The following is a 23,628-nucleotide window of genomic DNA, read 5'->3' on the forward strand; positions in this document are numbered from 1 at the left end:
AGCTAGCGGGAGGCTGTGAAAAGTGGTATTTGTATGTTTGTTAATATCACTTTTGACAGCTTCCCAGTTCTGAAGGCAGTGGCCAGCAGCAGCTGAGAAGTAAGGGAGGCAATAGGGGCAACGTGATATTAACAAATGTACAAATATCATTTTTCACAGCAGACTCAGTGCCCCATTGGCACTCTTATTTCTGTGCTGCTGCTGACAGCAGGCTCTGCCTTCAGAGCTGGAGAATGGCGGCTGCTGGCCAGGAGCCCAGCTCTGAAGGTATTGCCCCCAGCAGCAGCACAGAACTGAAGTAGTAAAGGTGGCAACACCATGCCATGCCACCCTTCCCTCTGCATAACATTTGACCTTTGCACAGGGCCGGCTCCAGGCACCAGCCGAACTTGTGCTTGGGGCGGCAGATTCTATGGGGCGGCATTCTGCTCAATCATTGGGCGGCATGGCTGCTTTTTGTTTGTTTTGTTTGCTGCTCCGGTCACCCTTTAGGGGGCGGTGGCACAAAGGAGGGGAGCGCCCTGCTGGGCATCCTTCCCTGCCCGCCGACTGGAGCGGTGCGGAGCCCTCCCGGCAGGCGGCGCAGCGGTCGGGGCCGCGTAGTGAGGGCCCCCCTGAAGCCCTGGCTGCCCACCCTCTCTCTCCCCCCAGCTCCCTCCCCCTCGCTCTCCAGGGCACGTCTGACATCTGCAGCGCAGGGAGTACCCCTGCACCCTGGCTCCAGCTGCCCTGCAGTTTGTTGTTTTTTGTTTTGTTTTTTTTTTTGCTTTCCCTTCTGGCCACCTTGATATTTTTATTTTTTATTGCTTGGGGCGGCAAAAAAGTCAGAGCTGGCCCTGCCTTTGCGCTGAGAGGGGTGGCTAAGGTAAACTTTGGGGTGACTATAGCCCTCTGCCCTGTCCCTGCCTGACTGTTAAATTATAAATTAAGGTTTTTTTGGCCGATCTCAGTATTCTGATTAGTCTGCAATTTAATGCAGCTCTTCAGCTAGTGAATAATCAAGCCCTCTAATGTTGTTTCAGTCCCAGAGTGGGCCTTGGGGAAAACAGTGCCTGGGCAAACTTCTACTTTGGCAACCTTTCATTGGAGGTGGAGCGGGGTTGGAGGTGGAGCTAGTCTGGAAGGGCTCAGGCTGTCAGCTCCACCTTGCATAGGGGCAGAAAGCTCACAACCCCCCTGTAATAACCTTGCAACCCCTGAGGGTTGTGACCCCCAATTCTAGAAGGGTGCTGCTAGGGATTCTATATTACATTTTCTAACCCAGCTGGGTCTTTGTTCTAGAAAATCCACCCTACCAGTTCTAGATTAGGTGCTGTAGCCCAGCTGCTTTGTGTTCTAGCTATGATGTTCTAGAAAGCCTGCACTGTAGGTTCTAGTTTAGATGTTTTCCGCCCCACCAGCTTGTGTGCTAGCGGGGATGTTCTGGAAGGCTTGTACCATGAGTTCTCGATGAGATGCTGTGGCCCTCAGCTGCCGGCACGCTAGCGGGGATGTTCTAGAAGGCCTGCATGGGGGGTTCTCGTTTAGATGCTGTGGCGCCCAGTTGCGTGTGTGCTAGAAGGCCTGCACTGCGGGTTCTAGATGGGATGTTGCTGCCTTGCTGGGCTCTGTGGTCTAGCGGGGATGTTCTAGGTGGGCCGCACCATGCTTCTCCAGCAGAGCAATCAGCCATAACTAGAACAGCTGGTTTGCCTGTGTCAGGAGCTGGAGTGGCAGTAGCTGCTACACATGTGCCTTCAGCCCGGCGTTGCTTTGCGGTAGCATGGCGAGAGGCCACGGCCTTTTACAACGGCGTGGTCGGAGATGGCGTTGCTTTACGGTGGGAGCTGCTCACCTCAGTTGTCTGGTGGGGTGGCCCAGTGTAGCGGCACAAACAGCAACCCTCTTCTTTTGCAGCTAGTTGGGACACAAATACAGAGAATAATTTTTTCAAATTAAAAAACCTTTATTATAATCTGGTATATAAATAAAGAGAGTTTTCTTTTGGTTCCATGATGTTTTGAACATCAAGCATTTAAACAATGTTATTTTTTGGTAAAGAAGTGAACTTTGCACACTTTTTGCACTTGTATTCTGTCTTCTCGTCAGTCAGGTTTTCTTGATTGGTTCCTTCTGTAATGCAGGGCATATGTGCCCACCTCTTGCAAGAATCACACTGGACCTTTGATAAGTAACAACTGAGAAATGAAATCACAGAAGTTATAATGTTACACATACTTTGCATTCACTCATGCTATTCCTTCCATATGTCAGTATTACCTAAGATATGCCTATCAGCATAATGAAAATGTTTACTGATGTGGAATTTTTTACAAGAATCCTGATCCTTAGGCAGTTTATGGCATTTGTTTCTGATACAATTCTGTGTTTCTTACCATTGTGCAATCCTCACTTTCCTTTTCACAAATGACAAGGTTGTAGTATATGCAATAGTCCTCCACGCTTTCTGAAAAAGAAATATAGCAGTATGAAATGCTAATTACCTTACGACCAACACTGAAAATGCAAATCTTGATTTATTAATTAATGTCAATATTTTAATCCAGTCGCTGGTTTGAACGTACTTTCTTTGTCAGGTTTCAGAGTAGCAGCCGTGTCAGTCTGTATCCGCAAAAAGTACAGGCATACTTGTGGCACCTTAGAGACTAACAAATTTATTTGAGCATAAGCTTTCGTGGGTACAGCATAGAATTCTATGCATCCGAAGAAGGGGGATGTAGCCCATGAAAGCTTATGCTCAAATAAATTTGCTTCTTTTTTGTCACTCATATTTTCTCAAATTTTTACTTTATTGCAGCTGTATATAAAAATACCAAAATGTCATTTAACTGGTCTATCAATAGCATCCATTCAAATTTTCAACCCCGTTCAAATTTTTTAAAAGATATTATTGATGCATAGTCACCATCACAGAATCAAACCTGTGAGATATCCCACTTCAGGGGTATTAAGATTACTGTCTGTTATGTGACATAATTTCACTCTTCATGTTATCTTCACATGTGCCTAATGAGTCCATAGTACATGACAGAAAGTTATTACCTGACTCCTTCATTGCTATTTGTCTTCTAAACACAGTATTAGCCTCTTGTGTTGTTTCTACCACATTGATGTCTTTCTGCTGGAAATACGTTTTTGCAAACTAACGTCTACTTAGAAAAAACATCATAATTACCAGAGGTGAAAGTGGACCGGTCCAATATACTGGTAAGAACCAGCCACCGGTACCAGCCCATACACAGCGGACGTTACAGAGCTGCTTTTTCAGTGCTTCATGCTTTAACATTGCTGCCCCCTTTAGCCCCTCCCCCCATCAGTGGCCCTGCCATAGGGTCCAGCAGCACTGTTGGATGCTACTGGCAGGGCCACCGACAGTGGGGGAGCAAGAGGGGCAGCTGCCCTGCGTTCCAGTGATTCACAAGGGCCTGGTGCTCCTGGCCTCTGCAGCAGCAGCTGTCAGGAAGGGATGGCTGGAGGAATCTGGCCCCCCAGCCCTGCACCTTCCACTGGAGACCCCACCCTTTCTGGAGGCCAAGAGCCCACCCCACACACCTTGGCAAGGATGCTGGTGCAGTGCACACTGGTAATCTCTGGCGTTTACTTTCACCCCGGGTAATTACATATCAATAACAAATGATAATGGCAATTTTATATTCAATACCTTTAAGATGAGTGGTCTACAGTTGTGGCCATCACTTTGTCTGGTATGCTGAACAATTTTACTCTTCCAATCAGATGAGGATTTGCTAGTTAATCATTTGATGAAGTATCTGAAATTTTTAGAGAGTACATTAGCGGACTGCATAAATGATCTTCTCTTTTTTTCCTTAGGTTTCTGGGCATACATACAAACCCGTTCTCTCTCTATTTAATTAACGATTGAAATGACTTATTACTCACATATATACGCACTTGCTTTCATATTATTGTCTCACTCTTACACTATGTATCACCTGATCTGCTGTGGCCCATGCTGATAATAACACCTCCTCAATCATGCAACACGCTACTGTTTTGTGTCCACATTCTATGAAGTCGTTACCCAGACTCAAATCACACAAGTTCACTCAAAGTCCATTACTGAGCATATTCAGTACAAGTACATGCTGTTTCAATGCTTTGTAGCTAACAGGAAGATATTAGTCTCACTATTGTTACATTCCCTGAAATTCTCTTCCCCCCCCCCCCCGTAACAGTTCATATACACTGTAAAAATAAGTATCTAATAAATCACCTCCAATTCCTCAGGCATGTTCTTTCATATCTCATCTTATCACACAAGGGGTCAATTATTAACAATTCCTTCCCCCCCCCCCGCCACCAAGACTATCTGTAAGTATAAATATAGGTACAAATTATATTGGCAATGTGAGAAGTTCAACAATTTTATAATGATTTATCAAAAATCATTCCATTAAGATAGTCTCATTTGTAATGTCTCACTAACACACGAGAGAACAGCATATTGTGAAATCATTGATCAATTCATTACAGACTGCATTCTTCTAAGTTACATCAACAACATAACTTCACAGTAGCATTTTATTTTTTACATTCACATTCCACTTTCCTTTGCATGCACTGAAAACCTGTAACACGGGAAATTATATCACTGCTACCCAGCGGTGTTACAAATCTCTTATATAGTACCACGTTTATTGCCCAGAATCCAGAAGTACAATACAAAACATCTTACCGCAAGAACCCAATGACCTGGTGTATGGTTAGGAAGCAATAATATAGCATTTTGAAGAATTTCACTCTGTAGTCATTTAAAAAAGATAGAAATGCAATTATAGTTTCCAGTGAAGCAAACCATGAAATGTAGATCAAGGGATCCTTAGTGTAACAAATCAGATATGTAAGAGAATCATGTAAAAACAAAAAGATTTGTAATCAATGCGCTCTGTCTTCCTTAATGTAAAAACTGACTAAGCTGTTCATATACTTGTGTTTAATTAATGGACCCACTGCACTGTACAGCAAAACTAATGTGGCCCTCAATTAGTCAAGTATTGTATGTCGGATATGCACCTCCAAATTTATTTCAGTAAATGTTTGGCAGCAGTAAATGCACTGAAATGTTGCAATTTCAGGTTTATGTTGATATTTCAAGGGTATTTGGGCTTAAATACGTTGTACCACATATTCACATGATTGTTTACTTATTGATACAATGCACACTTTCATGTACCATCACAGTAAGTAGCCTACCTTTCCATCTGCTTTCTCGACCACACGGCTCAAATATGCACCAATGGCCTACAACACATGATGAAAAAGAAAGGCACAATTGAAATAATATTTGATGAATCAATCCTGTTACCATACATCAGGCCTGCACAGCTCGTAAAGCGACCAGGGCCGTATTACTCCAAAGAAAACAGCTGAGGGCCAAAACTCCCCCACCCCCGCCAATCCCCCCCCCAGCACCGCCGAAACACCTCCCCCTCAGCACCGCCCAGCCCCCTGAAACACAACCCCCCGCAGCACCGCCTAGCATCCCCAAAACACCCGCCCCAAGCGCCGCCCACCCCGTGGAAACAAACCCTCCTTCCCCAGCGCTGCCCCGCCGAAACAGCGATATTAAACCTTGGTAATATGTTATAGCGGGCCCCTAAGATAGTATAATTAAGGTAAAAGAAAAATGTCTTTTTGCTAGAAGTAGAATAAGATCTTCCCCCACTTTATAATTAATTTCTCTGTTGAATGAACGAGGTGTGAGTGAGGAAGGTGTGGAAGGCAGCACCTCCAGACAGCTGCAACCCTTGGAGAGGGGCTGGGAGCCAGACCAGATCAGTAGAACAGGCCAGCCACCGACTCGCAGTTCGTGTCCTCAGCCTCTCACCCCCCCGCCCCCCGCTTGCCTCCTCAGCCTCCCTCACCGCCGGCTCACCCGGCCCCCGCTAATGCCCGCCCACTCGCCTCCTCAATCCCCCACTCTCCCGGCTCACCTGCCCCCCCGCTCGCCTTCTCAGCCCCCCCTCCCTGGCTCACATACTCACTCCTGCCACTGCCTGCCTGCTCACTTCCTCAGCCTCCCACCCCCCCGGCCAGTGTTGAGCTGCCAAATCTTAACCAGTTCCCGCCTCACCCCACAAGGGGGTCATGGCCCGCCCCCACCCCCCGGGACTCCTGTCCCATCCAACCCCCCGCGTTCCTTGATGCCGCCCCTCCGGGACCGCTGCCTCATCCACCCCCCTTTCCTGTCCCCTGACTACCCCCTGCCACCCCGTCCGACTCCTCCTCTCATTCCTGATGGCCCCTCTGCGACCCCTGCCCCACCTAAACACCCTTTCTCCCTATCCCCTGACTGCCCCTGGAACCCCCATTCAACCCCCCTGTTCCCCATCCTCTGACTGCCCCGACCCCTATCCATCCCCCCACCCCCTCCCTATCCAACCGCCCCCCCCCCGCTCCCTGCCCTCTTACTGTGCTGCCTGGAGATAGCTGGTGGTACTACAGCAGCGCTGCTTGGCTGGAGCTGGTCCACACTGGCGCTGCACAGAGCCTGTAGCACCAGGTCAGGCCAAGCTCACAGCCCCCACACTTCCCACGAATCACCTGTTCGCGTGGGAAGCCTGGGAGGGCTGAGAAGAAAGCGGTGGCTTAAAGCTCAGTCCCAGGGAGGCGCAGGCAGAGCGGTGGTGAGCTGGGATGGGGAGCGGTTCCCCTGTGCACCCCCACCCCCTCTGAGTTACCTGCTGCGACGCGGGAGGCCCCCCTGCCCCAGCTCATCTCAGCACCAGCTCCCCCTTGCTGGGCCTGAGCATGAAGCCGCCGCTTGCTTTTCTGCCCACCCCGGCTTCCCGTGCAAACAGCTGATTCACGGGAAGCGGGGGGAGCAGGAGAAGCGGGGCGGAGCATTCAGCGGGGGAGGCGGAGGGGCAGTGAGTCGGATCCAGCCCCCAACTCACCTGCCCTCCCGCCAGTGCCCACCCGCTTGCCTCCTCAGCCCCCCCTGCCACCCGCCGCTTGCCTACTCACCCCCTCCGCGGGCCGCACAGTGAGCGGCCCACGGGCCATATGTTGTGCAGGCCTGCCATACATGTTTAGTGGTACTTAAATGTACCTCATCACTTATCCAGCTTCTTCGTTTCGGGCAATGAAATGAGCCATACAATGTGATTTTTCTCACTTGGCCTCCAGTCTCTGTGTGTTTGCCAGTCATTACAAATTTGACTAGGAAAAAAAAAAAGGAACAGATATTACACGCATGGTAATACAGTTTCCTTTTTCTCTGTTTTACTACTGTGAATGCCGCCACTTTGTACATGAAAACCTTTAACATACTTCACAAATGGAACTATGTTAAAAATCTGTTTAAGAAAAGTGAGGTAACCAATTACCTTTCAGAATCTATTGCTTGTCTTCCACCTTCCCCATAAGCATGTCAAAAAAATTGTCATCAGCATCACTTGTATCGTTGCTTGAAACATCTTGCCCTATATACCCCTCTTCTTCCGTTGCTCTGACCTCTGTTTTTTTCACTGTGCTGTCATGAGACTGGTGAGATACAGTGCCATCCACTTTTCTAATGTCTTCTCAGGGTGTTTCTGGTTCAGTGTCACCAACTGCAATTTCAATTCCGATGTTTTTCTCTGATGTGCTTTCAGCAGCTAATGTTGGTGGCTCTTTAAATGGTTTTAAGTGTGCGATGCTATACATGGTTCCTAACAGTTTCCTTGAGATGGTTTGTAATTTCATTCTCTTACCCTGAGTCATAATTTTGTATGGTCCCCCAATAGGTAGGTTGCAGCGTTTCTCCTTTTCCTGTTCTCTTTCTAGCATTCAGTAACAGGAATACAGTCCCCAACATCAAATGTTATTTCCCCATATTTAGAAGTCTCTCTTTTAGCATAATGTCTTGGTTGTTTTTCTTGTGCTTTAGAAATGTTACTTAGCACCAGCGCAATGTCAGCATCATGTCTCAATTTCATATTTATGCTGTACTCTTTGCAGAAATCTTCCCCAAATGTATTCATATCTGGGATCTTTGTAAACAAATGGAGAAGGGGGTTGTATTTGTAAAATGAAGACACACTGAATGCCATGTGTAGATGAAAGGTGCTGGTAATAACATACATCACCGTGTAATTCTCTGATACTTCTTCTGGAAACACTGGGTCAGCACAAAACATTAGTCGAAAGGATGAAATTTTTGTTGTTGCGTGTACTTTAGTTCGCAAAGAAAAGAAAATGAGCTCAAGTAATTCATTCCAGTTACCCCTATTGTCAACCATCTTTTGCAATGCTCAGTAACAAATGCTCATTGGTTTGCTTAAAAGAAAAAAAAAGACATGTACAGTCTTGACTGAAATAGATTATACATAATCAAAAAGGTGTAATGCATAATGAAAGACTTCCAATGTAACACGTTGATTTTGAAGATTTTTTAGTGAGTTGCATCTTCTGGCATAGCACACTCTACTTGCCATTAGTACTGTAATACTCCCACCCGCTCGCTTACCTTTTGATGGATTTATTAGTGTTTTCAGCCAAGCCATTAGTTTGTGGATGGTACAGTCTCGTGAAGCTACATTTTATTCCCCATCTTTCACAAATATACAGGTTAAACTGAAAGAAAAATAAGTTACACCATAAACTTACATCCAGACTTGTGTTAAGGAATGTTCCTTTGCGTATTTGTCATTACTTTTATGTGTAATTAGTAACAGGAATAGCCCATCTTTTAATATTTGTATTGGAAACAAGTAGTTGTGGGTTTCTTTGGTAGATATGAAGACACCAAAAAATAATTTTATAGCAACCCTGAGGGTGACCAACAGCAGTTTATAAAAAAAAGTATAGTGATTGTTTGTGATCAGTGTGTGACCTGATAGTGAGTTTGTTTTTTCCTGTTATCTTTACTATGTAGTCAAACAAACAAAACCAAAACCCAATCATTATCTTATTATTGAATTCTGGACCAAGATCTGTCAGTATCCGCTGTGGGCATCCACGTCGAACAAGCATTTTGTACCTGCTGTTTGCCACCTCAGATACTGACTTACTACTAAGTGGAAAGGCTTCCACCCATCTTGGGGAAAAAAAAAATCTATGGCTGTCAGTATATACTGATATTGGTCCCATTAAATCCATTCCCACCAGTTCCCAGATCCAAGTGACCTACACGCAAGGGTACCAGTTACTCATACTTCACGTTTCTTACTAAATGTTCTCAACAAACCCATGTGTCATAAGCAGAGTACACAATGTAATATAGTTACAACAGCCATAGAATCAGAATGTAAAGCCCAATTTTAAATACAGAAGAAAAACAAAACAAAACAAAAAAAACCAAAGTAGTGCAGGAATGGGTTAGGAAAAACAATACAAGAGTAAAGCTGATGAAATATCCCCAGCCAGTGCAAACGCACATTAGAGGTCATTGCTGCACTATGCTGTGCTACTTGTATGTGTTGCACTCATTTCAAGAACAAGGCCTCTTTGTATAGCAGAAATAACAATGGATAATGATAAACAATAATGGTGAATTTTGGAATCAGACACTTTATGCTTTTCAAGGTGGTATCCAGATTTAATTCCTTTCCTTCTTTCTGGCAAGTCAGACATTGTGCAACCTATTTTGGATGGATCGATATGATATTAACATTTCGTTATGGAAACAGTATTGCAAGGGAACAGAGTTCACATTTACACACCAAATATATTTTTATATTTCTTTTATACATTTTGAACTTGTATTTCAATTGTAAGTAGCGTTCTTCAAGATTTAGTTTTGTTACTTTACATACCCAATTAGCAATATCTTTTGTCGTCTCTGGCCAATAGCATTTTTATGTCAGCATATTCCTCATTTAGAATATTCCTAGATGTCCATCCAATGGACTGCCATGATACATTTCAACGAGTTGCAGGGCTTCTTTCATGGTATGCACAATGGCAACCATTCTGCAAAAGGAAGAAAGGAACATGTCCCCTCTGTTGATCATAGAAGATGGAGCACGGAGGATGATTAAGGTTTCTCGGGCCCCCACCCACCCTGTCCGCCTGCTGCACCACACATAGCCCTACCCCTTTCGTCTTCTTCCCCAGGATTCCAGCCATGTTCCACCTAGGATCCCCACCATTCCGCCTGCCCCACAACTCCTTTGCTCATTTCCTACCCATCTCTCTCTCCCACACAGCCCCAGGGCCGGAGAAGCTCTGTCCCTGTATCACGGCCCGGGGCTGTACCAGGGAGCGAGAGCTCCTCCAATGCAAGGGCTGCAATGGGCATTCGGGTGCAAAGCTTCTTTAGGGGACCAGGAACCTGGTGCTGTTGATTCTCCTGCTCCACCTGGCTCTTCTGCTGGAGATGGGGTCAGGTGTAGGGGCTTCCCCTGCTGCCCCACAGCTTCTGTCAGGGCTGGGGTGGGGGCAACATTGCCCCACCCACTTGGCAGAAGCTGCCCCCACCCCCATTGACTGTGGCCTCTCAGCCTGGGCTCTGTAGTCACAGTGGCTAATCCACCACTGAGGGAGACATGATGAAATCAAGTGTTGCACTTAAGCTATGAGCAGTTATTTACAAAGCCATTCATTCATTATAAGGCATATGCATATCAAAGACATCTATATACAGTATGGTTCGTAATGCCTTGAGCACAAGGTGAGAATTTCAGTGTATGGTTAGAACTAGCAGTTTATTTTTTTTTTAAATTAGAAATGATTGATCAGTGAACGTATAGTGATTGCTGCAAGCACCAACAACAGACTGGATAACATACTTAAGAAAGGAAGCAAAGTCATAGGGTTTTCTGGTAAAATTTATACTCATTACTCATGTAACTGCACAATGTATTCGTTGCACCACCGGCATAGATAGCTTGACAAAGTTCCTCCTCTACCTTGGTGGGTCCTGCACTTATTGGCAGATTTGCTCACCTCAGTGATCTTCCCCTCCGGTGGAACCCACAGTCTGAGTCAACTCATCCTGTGTCTGATCAGGAGTTGGGAGGTTTGGGGGGAATCCAGGCCCTCCCTCTACTCCAGGTTCCAGCCCAGGGCCCTATGGATTGCAGCAGTCTATAGTGCCTCCTATAACAGCTGCATGACAGCTGCAACTCCCTGGGCTACTTCCCCATGTCCTTCTCCAAACATCTTCTTTATCCTCACCGCAGAACCTTCCTCCTGATGTTTACATTTGTACTCTTTAGTCCTCCAGCAGCACACCCTCTCAGCTCCTTGCACCTTTTACTCCCAGCTCTCTTCCCCTGCAACTGAAGTGAGCTCCTTTTTAAACCCAGGTGCCCTGATTAGCCTGCCTTGATTGGCTGCAGGTGTTCTAATCAGCCTGTCTGCCTTAATTGGTTCTTGCACCCCTGCTCTGGTCACTCAGGGAACAGAAAACTACTTATCCAGTGACCAGTATATTTGCCCTCTACCAGACTCCTGTACCCCACTGGTCTGTGTCTATCACAATAGCAAAGGAGATTTTCTGGAAAATTTGAATAAAAACTAGAGATCCCGGTCCCACTGAAGGTAAGGTTAACACTCCAAATAATCCTGGTGTTGGGACATCAGGACCATCATTTACAGGCTCAAGTTTCCAGTGTAATGTATCAGTATTATCTGAAAAAAAAAATATTCCTTGCTTGCCAAAGAAAAGTTGACAGCAAATTGATGCCAATTCAGTCTACCTGCTTTATTCATTCCTTCAGGATATGTGCTACTCCTTAAATATGCCAAAACATTTGCAATTTTTTTCCTCAAAAGCTTTCCCTGAGAATTGTTTACAAGAGGAGACAGCTACTTAAGTGGAAACATGGAGTATCAATCCATATAAGACTCAAAGTTCAGTTAGAAGATATGAGATGTACATTGCAGTCATATAAGCAGGGTAAACCTAAATCAACAATGCATCATTCATAAACCAGTCAAGACAGACATAAATAAATCTGAAGTATTTGTCGCTTGCAAAATATGGCTGTATTTGATCAATGCAGATCAAATGTTATTAGCGATAAGGATAGCACCTACAAGATTGTAACCACATATAGTCATAGTAACTCAGGACAGGAAATGTAATAGTACAAAAAATGTCAATTAAAAGAGAAAAGACAAGCAGAGTTGCTTGAAGATAATGGGTTCTGAAAACAAATGAATACACATGAAAACACTCTACTTACCTACCTTTCTGTGTGTAGTGCAGGTAATTTTTTGCTTGGTGCAACTTTTTGGGATAAAATAGTTTTCTGAAATTCTGAAGAATCTGAAATAAAGAAATCCCTATAACACACACATACAGTATCACCTCATTCTCAGCTATGCCTTTCATCGATTATTTTACTGTAATTTAACTAATGAATCCTAACAATGTAACTTGATTAACAAATTAGATCCCACCACCTTAACTGGTTTACACCCAGCAAAATTACTTATACATCAGGAAAAACAAAAACAAAAAAACCCCATACAGATAAACAATAGAGAAATGGGGACCATAAAGACCAAACAATAAATAAATCACCATGATTACAGGCATGCAAACCATTTAAGAAGTGACTATACAGTTATTGTAAAGATTCCTGATTATTCATGCAGTTAGCCAAGAAGACCCTTAGTATTCGGGCACTTTTACCAGATTTTCCCATTACTTGGGGTATGCTCATTTATTGGGGTTACTTATCTGGATTTTCCCCCTGGATAATTCTATTAATGTACTGCTTGTATATAACACTGTTGTAAAAACCCCCTTTCCCAGGGCCATTTCCCCTTCTTCATTACCCATCTCTCTAACCTGTTGGTTTTCTCCTGTCTTAAGAGAGCAGCCAAAAGGTTTTTTTCACCCATCTCTACTCCCTTATCTCACTGATACTCACCAACAGCTCTTTCACTGCTAACAGTATTGCTGTAAAACCTTTAATTGTAAGGCACAACTCTTAACTCCTTATTTCACAGTTCTACAGGTATTCTAAGCATGATTCTTAACAGAAGGTTAGCAAATAAATATTCTACGAAAGAGAGAGAGCGAGACCTTGCTAAAGGAGCTTGGTCTGAAAAAGGAAAAGAAAGCTTGCTCAGGTCCTTGCCTCAGTTTCCCTACTTCACAGCAACTACTCAACAATAAACACGTGATTAGGGTCACGAGCTGCCCATGTTTCTTCACCAATTTGTTACCAGATTTGCCCATTATAGACTCATAGACTCATAGGTCAGAAGGGACCAATCTGATCATCTAGTCTGACCTCCTGCACAAGGCAGGCCACAGAACCCCACCCATCCAATTTTATAACAACCACTATCCCTGGACCGAGTTATTGAAATCCTCAAAAATGGTTTGAAGACCTCAAGCTGCAGAGACACCACCAGCAAGCGACCCGTGCCCCACGCTGCAGGGGAAGGCGAAAAACCTCCAGGGCACCTGCCAATCCGCCCCGGAGGAAAATTCCTTCCCGACCCCAAATATGGCGATCAGCTAAACCCTGAGCATGTGGGCAAGAGTCACCAGCTAGCACCCAAGAAGGAATTCTCCGCAGCAACTCAGTACCCATCGCATGCAACATCTCCCCGCAGACCATTGAGCAGACCTGTCTGGTGGTAATTCAAGATCAATTGCCCAAATTAACGATCCTATCATAACATCCCCTCCATATACTTATCAAGCTTTGTCTTAAAGCCAGGAAAGTCTTTTGCCCCTACTACTTCCCTCGGAAGGCTATTCCAGAACTTCACTCCCCTAATGGTCAGAAACCTTCGTCTAATTTCAAGTCTAAACTTCCTAATATCCAGTTTATACCCATTCGTCCTCGTGGCTACATTAGTACTAAACTTAAATAATTCCTCTCCCTCCCTAACGTTAACCCCCTTGATATATTTATATAGGGCGAGCATATCCCCCCTCAGCCTTCTTTTGGCCAGGCTAAACAAGCCAAGCTCTTTGAGTCTCCTTTCATAAGGCAGTTTTTCCATTCCTCGGATCATCCTCGTAGCCCGTCTCTGAACCTGTTCCAGTTTGAATTCATCCTTCTTGAACATGGGACACCAGAACTGCACACAGTATTCCAGATGGGGTCTCACCAACGCCGTATACAACGGTACTAACACATCCTTATCCTTGCAGGAAATACCCCGCCTGATGCATCCCAAAATCGCATTTGCTTTTTTAACAGCCGTATCATATTGGCGACTCATAGTCATCCTGCTATCAACCAGTACCCCAAGGTCCTTCTCTTCCTCCGTCGCTTCCAACTGATGCGCCCCCAACGTATATCCAAAATTCTTATTATTAATTCCTAAATGCATGACCTTGCACTTTTCACTATTGTATTTCATCCTATTTCTATTACTCCAGTTTACAAGGTGGTTCAGATCTTCCTGAATAGTATCCCTGTCCTTCTCCGTGTTAGCAATACCCCCCAGCTTTGTGTCATCCGCAAACTTTATTAGCACATTCCCGCTCTTTGTGCCAAGGTCAGTAATAAAAAGGTTAAATAAGATCGGTCCCAAAACCGATCCTTGAGGGACTCCACTGGTGACCTCCTTCCAGTCCGACAGTTCACCTTTCAATACGACCCTCTGGAGTCTCCCCTTTAACCAGTTCCTTATCCACCTTACAACTTTCATATTCACTCCCAGCTTTTCCAATTTAACTAACAGCTCCCCGTGCGGAACCGTGTCGAACGCCTTACTGAAATCTAGGTAAATTATATCTACCGCATTTCCTTTATCTAAGTAATCCGTCACCTTCTCAAAGAAGGAGATCAGATTGGTTTGGCCCGATCTACCTTTAGTAAATCCGTGTTGCAATTCGTCACAATTCCCATTGACCTCTATGTCCTTAACTACTTTCTCCCTTAAAATTTTTTCCAAGACCTTACATACTACAGACGTCAAGCTAACAGGCCTATAATTACCCGGATCACTCTTATTCCCTTTCTTAAAAATAGGAACTACATTAGCAATCCTCCAGTCATACGGCACAACCCCCGAGTTTATCGATTGCTTAAAAATTCTCGCTAACGGGCTCGCAATTTCATGCGCCAGTTCCTTTAATATCCTCGGGTGGAGATTGTCCGGGCCCTCCGACTTTGTCCCATCGAGCTGTTCAAGTACGGCCTCTACCTCAGTTGCAGTAATATCCACTTCCATATCCACATTCCCGTTTATCATCCCTCCATCATCGCAAGGTTCCTCACTAGTCTTTGGAGTATGCTCATTTATTAGGGTTACTCTTCAGGGGGGGAAGGGGGGGTTCTGTAATTATATCAATGTTCTGCTTGTGTGACTTGTGTTTTCATATGGAGCTCTACTCCTCCCTTGTGCAAGTCCCCTCCCAGTGGAGCTATTCAGCAGGACCTAGGTTCCCCAGGGCTGGGTTCCTCCAGCCACAGATTCAGATGAGAACCACTTCCTCCCGCCAAACAAGTCTGAGTGGACTGGGTCAATCAGCACTCTCAAGCTGATCCCCTTATACGCCCCAGTCTCAATAGGCTGGGCAAAGCAGCACTTTCAGCTGCCACCATTATGCCACAGGTTCAGCACATCCCTATCCCCACGTTCACATTACAATTGTAGTGGTAGTAACTCACTTGATGAGCAAACCCCACAGTATTTTTGGGCGCTACAGGGATCTGTAGCTTAGGTAAAAGAAGAGTTGCTGCAGAGTCTGGCCACGTCCAGACTAGGGTATTAAAATCGATTTTAGATACGCAACTTCAGCTATGTGAATAACGTAGCTGAAGTCGAATTTCTAAAATCGAGGTACTCACCCGTCTGGACGGCGCGGCATCGATGTCCACGGCTCTCCGTGTCGATTCCAGAACTCCGTTCGGGTTGATGGAGTTCCGGAATCGATGTAAGCGCGCTCGGGGATTGATACATCGCGTCCAGACTAGATGCGATATATCGATCCCCGAGCAATCGATTTTAACCCGCCGATGCCGCGAGTTAGTCTGGACGTGGGCTAAATGGGGAAGATACAAACACAAGAGTAAAGTTCAGGAAGAGAGAGGCATAGCTCAGTGGTTTGAGCATTGGCCTGCTAAACCCAGGGTTGTGAATCAATCCTTGAAAGAGCCACTTAGGGATCTGAGGCAAAAATCAGTACTTGGTCCTGCTAGTGAAGGCAGGGGGCTGGACTCAATGACCTTTCAGGGTCCCTTCCAGTTCTATGAGATAGGTTTAATCAGCTTAACCAAAAAAGTTATTCATTGAATAATAGTGAGAGGCTAAACAAAATAACAGTTACATTATTAAAGGTTAATACCTGAGGTAGAAAAGGAAACAGAGAGGGCGAGTGTCACTCACTCCAGGAAACTTGAATTTGTCAGAGTTCCCAGGTGATGGTGGTAGTTCAGGGTCTTGGATCAGTGAGGAGTAGATGAAATCCCAGTAGAACTGAGGCAGAGTTTGGTCCATGCATGAGAACATTTACTGGAATGTGAGTAGGGGTTTTTGTAGAGAAAATACAGTGGTTCAAGGGAGGAACCTAGATTTGTTTATGGGTAAACTGATGACTCAAGGGTCTTCTTTAGGCTAGACCAGGGGTCGGCAACCTTTCAGAAGTGCTGAGCCAAGTCTCCATTTATTCACTCTAATTTAAGGTTTTGTGTGCCGGTAATACATTTTAATGTTTTTAGAAGGTCTCTTTCTATAAGTCTATAATATATAACTAAACTATTGTTGTATGTAAAGTAAATAAGGTTTTAAAAATGTTTAAGAAGCTTAATTTAAAATTAAATTAAAATGCAGAGCCGCCAGGACCCAGGCAGTGTGAGTGCCACTGAAAATCAGCTTGCGTGCTGCCTTCAGCACTCATGCCATAGGTTGCCTACCCCTGGGCTAGACAATAGGACCTGATCACTCCTAGCTATCACTGATATTCCTTCAGGGAGCTTGCAATGAAATTGGGCTGCTTCAGTATTTTGGACATCAATCAAGGATTCATTATTAGAATTGGTCTAACTGCTGAGCTGGGTGTGTGCAGGCATAGGTTCATTAAGATCTGGAGCAGAGATTCCCCCATGATGCAGTTGTTCCCTGCTTTTCTGGTCCCAGAGTTCAGTGCTGCTCTCTTTTCTCCATTCTGTATGCTAATGAGATGTCTCATTGTCCCATCTTTCATGCAGATGAGGATAGGGGAGTTGTCTTCATCTTGTCACCCTTGTCTCACACTACCATTCACTGCCCTATGCAAATTTTGTATTTGATCGGTTTTGGTTCAAGGAGGGGAGGGGGCTGGGTCCTTTCATGAGTCAGACAGGCTGGATACTGTGCCCTGGTTCCCCAAGGCTGAGCTGACTGATATCATCTGTGACTGCAGAAGTGTTAACAGGGCATTGAGCATGAAATGATCTTTAACAATATGTTGTGACTACTTACATTAAAGAACTCCATCACCACTGATTGACCAATAAGAATCTGGTGTTGCAGGTGCCAATAGTGCAATTATATTTGCTTCTCCATTGTCAGCGCAGCTTTTATTTTGGTGAGTTTTGCACACAGATGCAGAAATGTGGACTTGCGAATCCAAAAGTTCTGCAGCCACTGCTCATGATCCCAAGCCTTCATTGTTGCAGAAGATTTTTGTCCTTGGGAAGGATGTAAGATGATACAATATAATACACTTACTGAATATTTGTGAATCAGCTTCTACACACAAGCAATGATGTGTGAACATGGGACACTAAGGGCTGGATTTACAGGCAAGATAAATGCAGCAAAAGGCAATCCTCATTGCTGGATCAAGTGCAAAGGAACTGTTGAAAACAAGGGACAGTGTCGGGGGGTTCAGCTGGGTCCTGCCAGGTATGTGGGTCCTGAGGGAACCTGGCCTAGGCAGGCTCTGCTCCTGCTCCTGCTCCTGCTCCTGCCTGACTGATTGCATCACTCCCAAGGGTCCAGAGTTATCCTGCCTCAGGACCAGCCCTGGCTGTGCTGCCAGCTCAGCCTGGCAGACACAGTCACCACAACAGGGCTGGCTATTGTGAACGAGCGTCAGGGCATGGGAGAGTAGGTCTCCATGGAGTCTGGGGCGGGGGGTGCTGGGCAGTGAGGGGGTGGGGAGATCTGTGTGTGTTGGGGGGCCTGTGCAGTGGGGGAGAGCTATCTGTGTCAGGGTGCTAGGAAGTGTCGGGGGGTCAGTAGAGGCACTGTGCAGTTGTGGCAGTGGGGAGCACTGGACAGTGAGGGGATCTGTGTGTGTGGGCGGGCTCTTAAGAACATAAGTGATCTCTCTCCTGCCATTCATCTCCACCCTGTGACAAACAGAGGCTAGGGACACCATTCCTTACTCATCCATGCTAATAGCCATTCATGGACCTAACCTCCATGAATTTATTCAGTTCTCTTTTAAACGCTGTTATAGTCCTAGTCTTCACAACCTCCTCAGACAAGGAGTTCCACAAGTTGACTGTGCACTGTGTGAAGAAGAACTTCCTTTTATTTGTTTTAAACCTGCTGCCCATTAATTTCATTTGGTGACCCCTAGTTCTTGTATTATGGGGATAAGTAAATAACTTTTCCTTATCTACTTTCTCCATATCACTCATGCTTTAATATACGTCTATCATATCCCCCCGTAGGGTACCCTAATCCCATATGGCAGCGCAGGGCCTGGTGGGCCAGTGTGTGTCTGGCAGCTGCCAGTTTGTGAACAGTGCCCTTGTACTGGGCTGGGTGGAGCAGAGATGTCCCTGCCGTGCTATGACCCATCTCCCGTTGCCCTCAGCCAGCCCCTCGCTCTGAGAACTCTGCCCCCCCTGTCTTCATTGCCCCCATGGGGGCCCACAAATATGTTTAGCACCAGGCCTACAAAAGGTTAATCTGGCTCTGTTTGGGGTGCAGGCTCTGGGCTGGCGTTGGGGTTCAGGAGGAGTGCGGGCTCCGGGCTGGCGTTGGGGTTCAGGAGGGGTGCGGGCTCCGGGCTGGCGTTGGGGTTCAGGAGGGGTGCGGGCTCCGGGCTGGCGTTGGAGTTCAGGAGGGGTGCGGGCTCCGGGCTGGCGTTCGGGCTCAGGAGGGGTGCGGGCTCTGGGCTGGCGTTGGGGTTCAGGAGGGGTGCGGGCTCTCGACTGGCGTTCGGGCTCAGGAGGGGTGCGGGCTCTGGGTTCAGGAGCGGTGCGGGCTCCGGGCTGGCATTCGGGTTCAGGAGGGGTGCGTTCGGGTTCAGGAGGGGTGCGGGCTCCGGGCTGGCGTTGGGGTTCAGGAGGGGTGCGGGCTCTGGGTTCAGGAGGGGTGCGGGCTCTGGGCTCAGGAGGGGTGCGGGCTGTGGGAGTGGCTGTACACTATTTCACGGCATTCACTCTCCCCGCTGGAGCAGTGCGGTATCCCCGCAGCACTTGTGTAAGACAGAGAGGAGCTGCGGTGTCTAAGCAGCGACATTAGCACTTGGGCTGCCTGTGCCTTTAAGAACCCAGCCCCAGGAACCCGCCCCCTGCTCCGGAGCCGACATGCAGCGTCCTGGGGGGAGACCTAAAAAAGCCTCCCCCCCCTCCCCCCCCCCCCGCCATTTGCGAGCACAGCAGGTGGCTCATCCCGCGGGGTGACTGTCCCCGCACAGGGTCTGGCAGCGTCTCCCCCCGGGCTTAACCCAGGCTCCCACCCTCCATTTCCCCCTCCACCTACAGCAGCTTGAGCCCCCCCGCCAGTACATTTCTGCCCCCTGCTCAGACCCTGGTCCCGCCCCCTTGGACTCCTCTTAGCCCCGCCACAGAGCCGGCAGCAAACGCTGAGTACAAGTCAGGGCAGCTGCCTCAGCGAAGGTCACTGCGCATGCTCAGTTCGGCGGCGCATGCTCAGTTGCGCCCAAAGCAGGGACGGGGGAGAGGGAGTTTTGCCTGTCGTCGGTGGCCGCGAGGGGAACGTCCAGCATGAGGCAGAAGAAGAAAGGTACCGGCGGCGGCGGCCCCTTCCTCTGCGGCTCGCGGGAGCCCCCCCCGCGTCTGTTCCTCGGGCTTGGGGCGGGGGAGGGGTGACGCGGTGGACACCCGCTCCTCGGGCCTGGGCCTCGAGCGCGGAGGCGGTTGCGCGGGAGCGGGGTTGTTCCCGCCCCCGCTGCTGCTCACGTGCCAAGGGGGTTAAACGGCCGGCGCGCGGCGGCCCGTGCGCGGGGTCGGGCCGTCCTGGTTCGCCTCAGGGGCCCGTTCCTGGCCTTTTCTTGCCAGAGACGCGTGTGGTTGTGTCTCCGCTGGCCCGTCCCTGGCTACAACTTCTCGCTCAGGGCTGTGAAAAAACACTAACCCCCCCCCCCCGCACACACATGAAAGTTTTAGCGACTAACGCACCCGCGTGGGCAGCCTTTCCTCAGTGGGAGCCACACTCCTTGGAGGTGGTTTTATTTCGCTCTCGGATGTTGCAGGTGCGTTGGCACAGCTGCACCGTTGTAAGGTGAGCAGTGTGGACGTAGCCATAAAAACAATGAGGAGTCGGGTGGTACCTTAAACACTAACAGATGTATTTGGGCATACGCTTCTGTGGGTAGTTTTTTACCCAGAGAAGCGTATGCCCAAATAAATCTGTTAGTGTTTAAGGTGCTACCGGACTCCTTGTTGTTTTTGTGGATATAGGCTAACACAGCTTCTCCCCATACTTGACGTAGCCATAGAATCCAAGGCGGAAGGGACTACTGAGATCATCCAGTCTGAGCTCCTTAGCATGTCCCTAAAGTCTTGATTTAAATGTTTCCAATGCTGGAGAATCCAGCCTAGCCCTTGGGAAGTTGTTCCAGGGGTCAGTTATCTTCTCTGTTGAAAATTTGTGCCTTAGTTCTAGTCTGAATTTGTGTAGATCACAGGTGGGCAAGTTATGGCCCATGGGACCCTCCTGCCTGGCCCCTGAGCTCCTGTCCCAGAAGGCACAATGCTCTGGGTGGCTGGGCTGCAGAGCTGTGGCCTAACCCAGTGCTCTGTGCTGCGCGGTGGCGTGGCTGGCTCCAGCCACAGCCATGCCGCCAGCCACCAGTGCTCCAGGCAGCATGGTAAGGGGGCAGGGAGCAGGGAGCAGGGGGCTTGGGTAGAGGGCAGAGGAACTCGGGGGTGGGTGTTGGAGGGGGAAATGGGGTTGAATGGGTGCAGGGGTTTTGGAGGGCATTCAGAAAAGAGGGGGGGTTGGATGGGGTGGCAGGCGGCAGTCAGGGGCAGGGGTTCCGGGGGCGGTCAGGGGACGTGGGGGGGGAGCTAGATGGGGTAGGAGTCCCAGGGATGGTGGTGTCGGGGCAAGAAGCAGAGTGGGGGATAGGGGGTGATGTAAATGAGGAATCATGTGCATTGGCATAGCTCTGTGGGGTCGGCAACCTAAGGCTGGAATTGCAGGAAGTGTTAGCTTGAATTGGTAACTTTCACAAATGATTAGCATATGTCAATTGTATGTGTGTTTGTTTTTTTTCATGAACATACTTCATTTTTATTTCAGGAGACCTCAGCCATGCAGAGCTGATGATGATGACAATAGCTGATGTCATTAAACAGCTGATTGAGGCTCATGAGCAGGGAAGAGATGTGAATCTAAATAAGTAAGTAGTGCTAGCCAGTAACTTATCTCTGCGTTTTCCAGGGCAGGTACCCAACCCTGGAGGAATAATTGTCTATTCAGACATTTTTTAAAAATAGTACTTAGTTTTCACACTCCAACTAAATTTCTTTCACCAATACAAATCTTATATAAAATTGCATTTGTGCGCTGACTTGAAAATATACCCGTTTACTTCATTCAGAGCTTTTATACCATGGCATGAGTCATATTAATGAGAGAGAATAAGCATGTCTCTTATTTTGTACATTGTAAGTCTGTCCAACCTGTTAGTCCGACAGAGGCAATACAGGGTATGTCTACACAGCAAAAAACAAAACAAACCCTCCACTGACTTGGACTTGCAGGGCTTGCATTGTGGGGCTAAAAATATCATGTAGATCATAGAATCATAGGACTGGAGTGACCTTGAGAGTTCATCTAGTGCAGTCCCCTGCACTCATGGTAGGACTAATTATCTAGACCATCCCTAACAGATGTTTGCCTAACCGCTCTTAAAAGTCTCCAATGGTGGAGATTCTACAACCTCTGTAGGCAATTTATTCCAGTGCTTAACCACTGTGACAGGTAGTTTTTCCTAATGTCCAAACTAAACCTCCCTTGCTGCAATTTAAGCCCATTGCTTCTTGTCTGATCCTCAAAGGTTAAGGAGAACAATTTTTCTCCCTCTTCCTTATAACAGTCTTTTATGTACTTGAAAACTGTTATCATGTCCCCTTCTCTTCTCCAGACTAAACAAACCCAATTTTTTCAATCTTCCCTCATAAACCATGTTTTCTAGACCTTTAATCATTTTTGTTGATCTTCTCTGGACTGTCTCCAATTTGTCAACGTCTTTCCGGAAATGTGGCACCCAGAACTGGACACAATACTCTCCTTGAGGCCTAATCAGAGAGTAAAGCGGAAGAAGTACTTCTCGTGTCTTGCTTACAGCAGTCCTGCTAATACATCCCAGAATGATGTTTGCTTTTTTACAACAATTGTATTTAGCTTGTGATCCACTATGATCCACTGAGAGCAAATTAGTGTTTGGGCTTGGGCTGGAGCCCTGGCCCTGAGAACTACCTCTTTCGCTGGGCTCCAGAGCGCTGGCTCCAACCCAAGCCTGAATGTCTACACTGTTATTTTTAGCGCCCAAGTCATTTGACCTGTACTCTGAAACTCGCTGCTATGGGTCTTTTTGTTTGCTGTGTAGATGTACCCAGAGTCATGTGACAATGATCTGGGTTAAATTCAGGCTCCCATAATGAAAAGAATTGTTAACTAAAATAATACTCTTCTCTTGCCTTTATAAACTCAGAATAACTGTATTGAGACCGAGAACAGGATTTGGCCCCAGGTTTCTAATGCAGTGCTTTGGTATTCCCTTCAAAGACATTTTCCTGGGCACAAGTTGGAAAGAGACCAAGGAGGAATCTGGGTTTGCATGGTGGCAGTTAGACCAAAATATCATAAACTGAACTAATTTGCTCTCAGTCACTGAGAAACAGTAAACTTTGAGCCTTCTAGTGCTAGTTTCAGAACTTTTTTGAGCAAAACCACACTTTAACTCGACCCCTCCCCAAAAGGCCAAGAAATTGCAAAAATACAAAATCTTACAATTACAGTTGCCTCGGGTTATTTTTTTAATGCCTTAATAACATTAAGTTAGCTATCCCATATAGCTAGCATCAGCTTTTTAATTAGGTTCTTTTAATATGTGTCTCATTAAGTAATGTACATTAGTCTGAACTGTAGACAGTAACACAGCACTTACTGGATTGAGTTGTAGGTAGGTGCTGGGATATCACAGCAATGGGCATAAGGACCTGAATAGAATAAAATAATTTGAGATCCTTCCATTTTAGGGTGAAAACCAAGACGTCTGCTAAGTATGGGCTTTCTGCACAGCCTCGTTTGGTTGACATCATCGCTGCTGTTCCACCTCAGTATCGCAAGGTGCTGGTACCCAAGCTAAAGGCAAAGCCTATCCGAACTGCTAGTGGGGTGAGCACTCTATATAAATGACCCTTTCAGTGACAGACCAGGATTAGTTATTGTCAAACATTGTAAAGATGTTGAAAGTACAGAAGCTTTAATGAAGTACTAGCTATGTGGTCAACTTTCCAGATTGTCTGCAGCAGTGGTTTTCAAACTTTTTTTTTCTGGGGACCCAGT

At 46.7% G+C, this 23,628-nt stretch overlaps 1 protein-coding gene and 2 long non-coding RNA genes across 7 annotated transcripts in view; 1 reads left to right on the forward strand and 2 right to left on the reverse strand.

Moving 5' to 3' along the window:
• Positions 1–534: 534 nt before the first annotated feature.
• LOC127048890 (uncharacterized) lies at positions 535–6,792 on the reverse strand. 4 transcript variants are annotated; one of them, XR_007773788.1, is made up of 6 exons: positions 6,433–6,792; positions 5,215–5,262; positions 3,662–3,770; positions 2,565–2,601; positions 2,376–2,446; positions 535–2,177 (listed from the first exon to the last, which is right to left on the reverse strand). It is a non-coding gene; the product is annotated as an uncharacterized LOC127048890 (long non-coding RNA). The 4 variants fall into 4 exon arrangements; XR_007773787.1 differs by lacking the exon at positions 2,565–2,601 and adding an exon at positions 4,697–4,762; XR_007773785.1 differs by lacking the exon at positions 2,565–2,601 and having other exon boundaries at positions 6,433–6,789.
• Positions 6,793–7,084: 292 nt separating this feature from the next.
• LOC127048901 (uncharacterized) lies at positions 7,085–17,522 on the reverse strand. Of its 2 annotated transcripts, XR_007773801.1 has the most exons (5): positions 16,251–17,522; positions 12,139–12,217; positions 9,759–9,915; positions 7,350–8,577; positions 7,085–7,182 (listed from the first exon to the last, which is right to left on the reverse strand). It is a non-coding gene; the product is annotated as an uncharacterized LOC127048901 (long non-coding RNA). The 2 variants fall into 2 exon arrangements; XR_007773800.1 differs by lacking the exons at positions 7,085–7,182; positions 7,350–8,577 and having other exon boundaries at positions 9,069–9,915.
• A 2,177-nt stretch (positions 17,523–19,699) lies between these two features.
• Positions 19,700–23,628, forward strand: part of ELP3 (elongator acetyltransferase complex subunit 3) — a 153,811-nt gene continuing 149,882 nt past the window's right edge. Inside the window, exons 1-3 of the mRNA XM_050948836.1 lie at positions 19,700–19,833; positions 21,355–21,454; positions 23,319–23,457. Coding sequence (XP_050804793.1) covers positions 19,815–19,833; positions 21,355–21,454; positions 23,319–23,457 — 258 coding nt within the window. The 5' untranslated portion in view covers positions 19,700–19,814. The remainder of the gene's footprint in view (positions 19,834–21,354; positions 21,455–23,318; positions 23,458–23,628) is intronic.

The sequence above is a fragment of the Gopherus flavomarginatus genome, chromosome 4 (genome assembly GCF_025201925.1).
Source record: "Gopherus flavomarginatus isolate rGopFla2 chromosome 4, rGopFla2.mat.asm, whole genome shotgun sequence".
NCBI lineage: Eukaryota > Metazoa > Chordata > Testudines > Testudinidae > Gopherus > Gopherus flavomarginatus.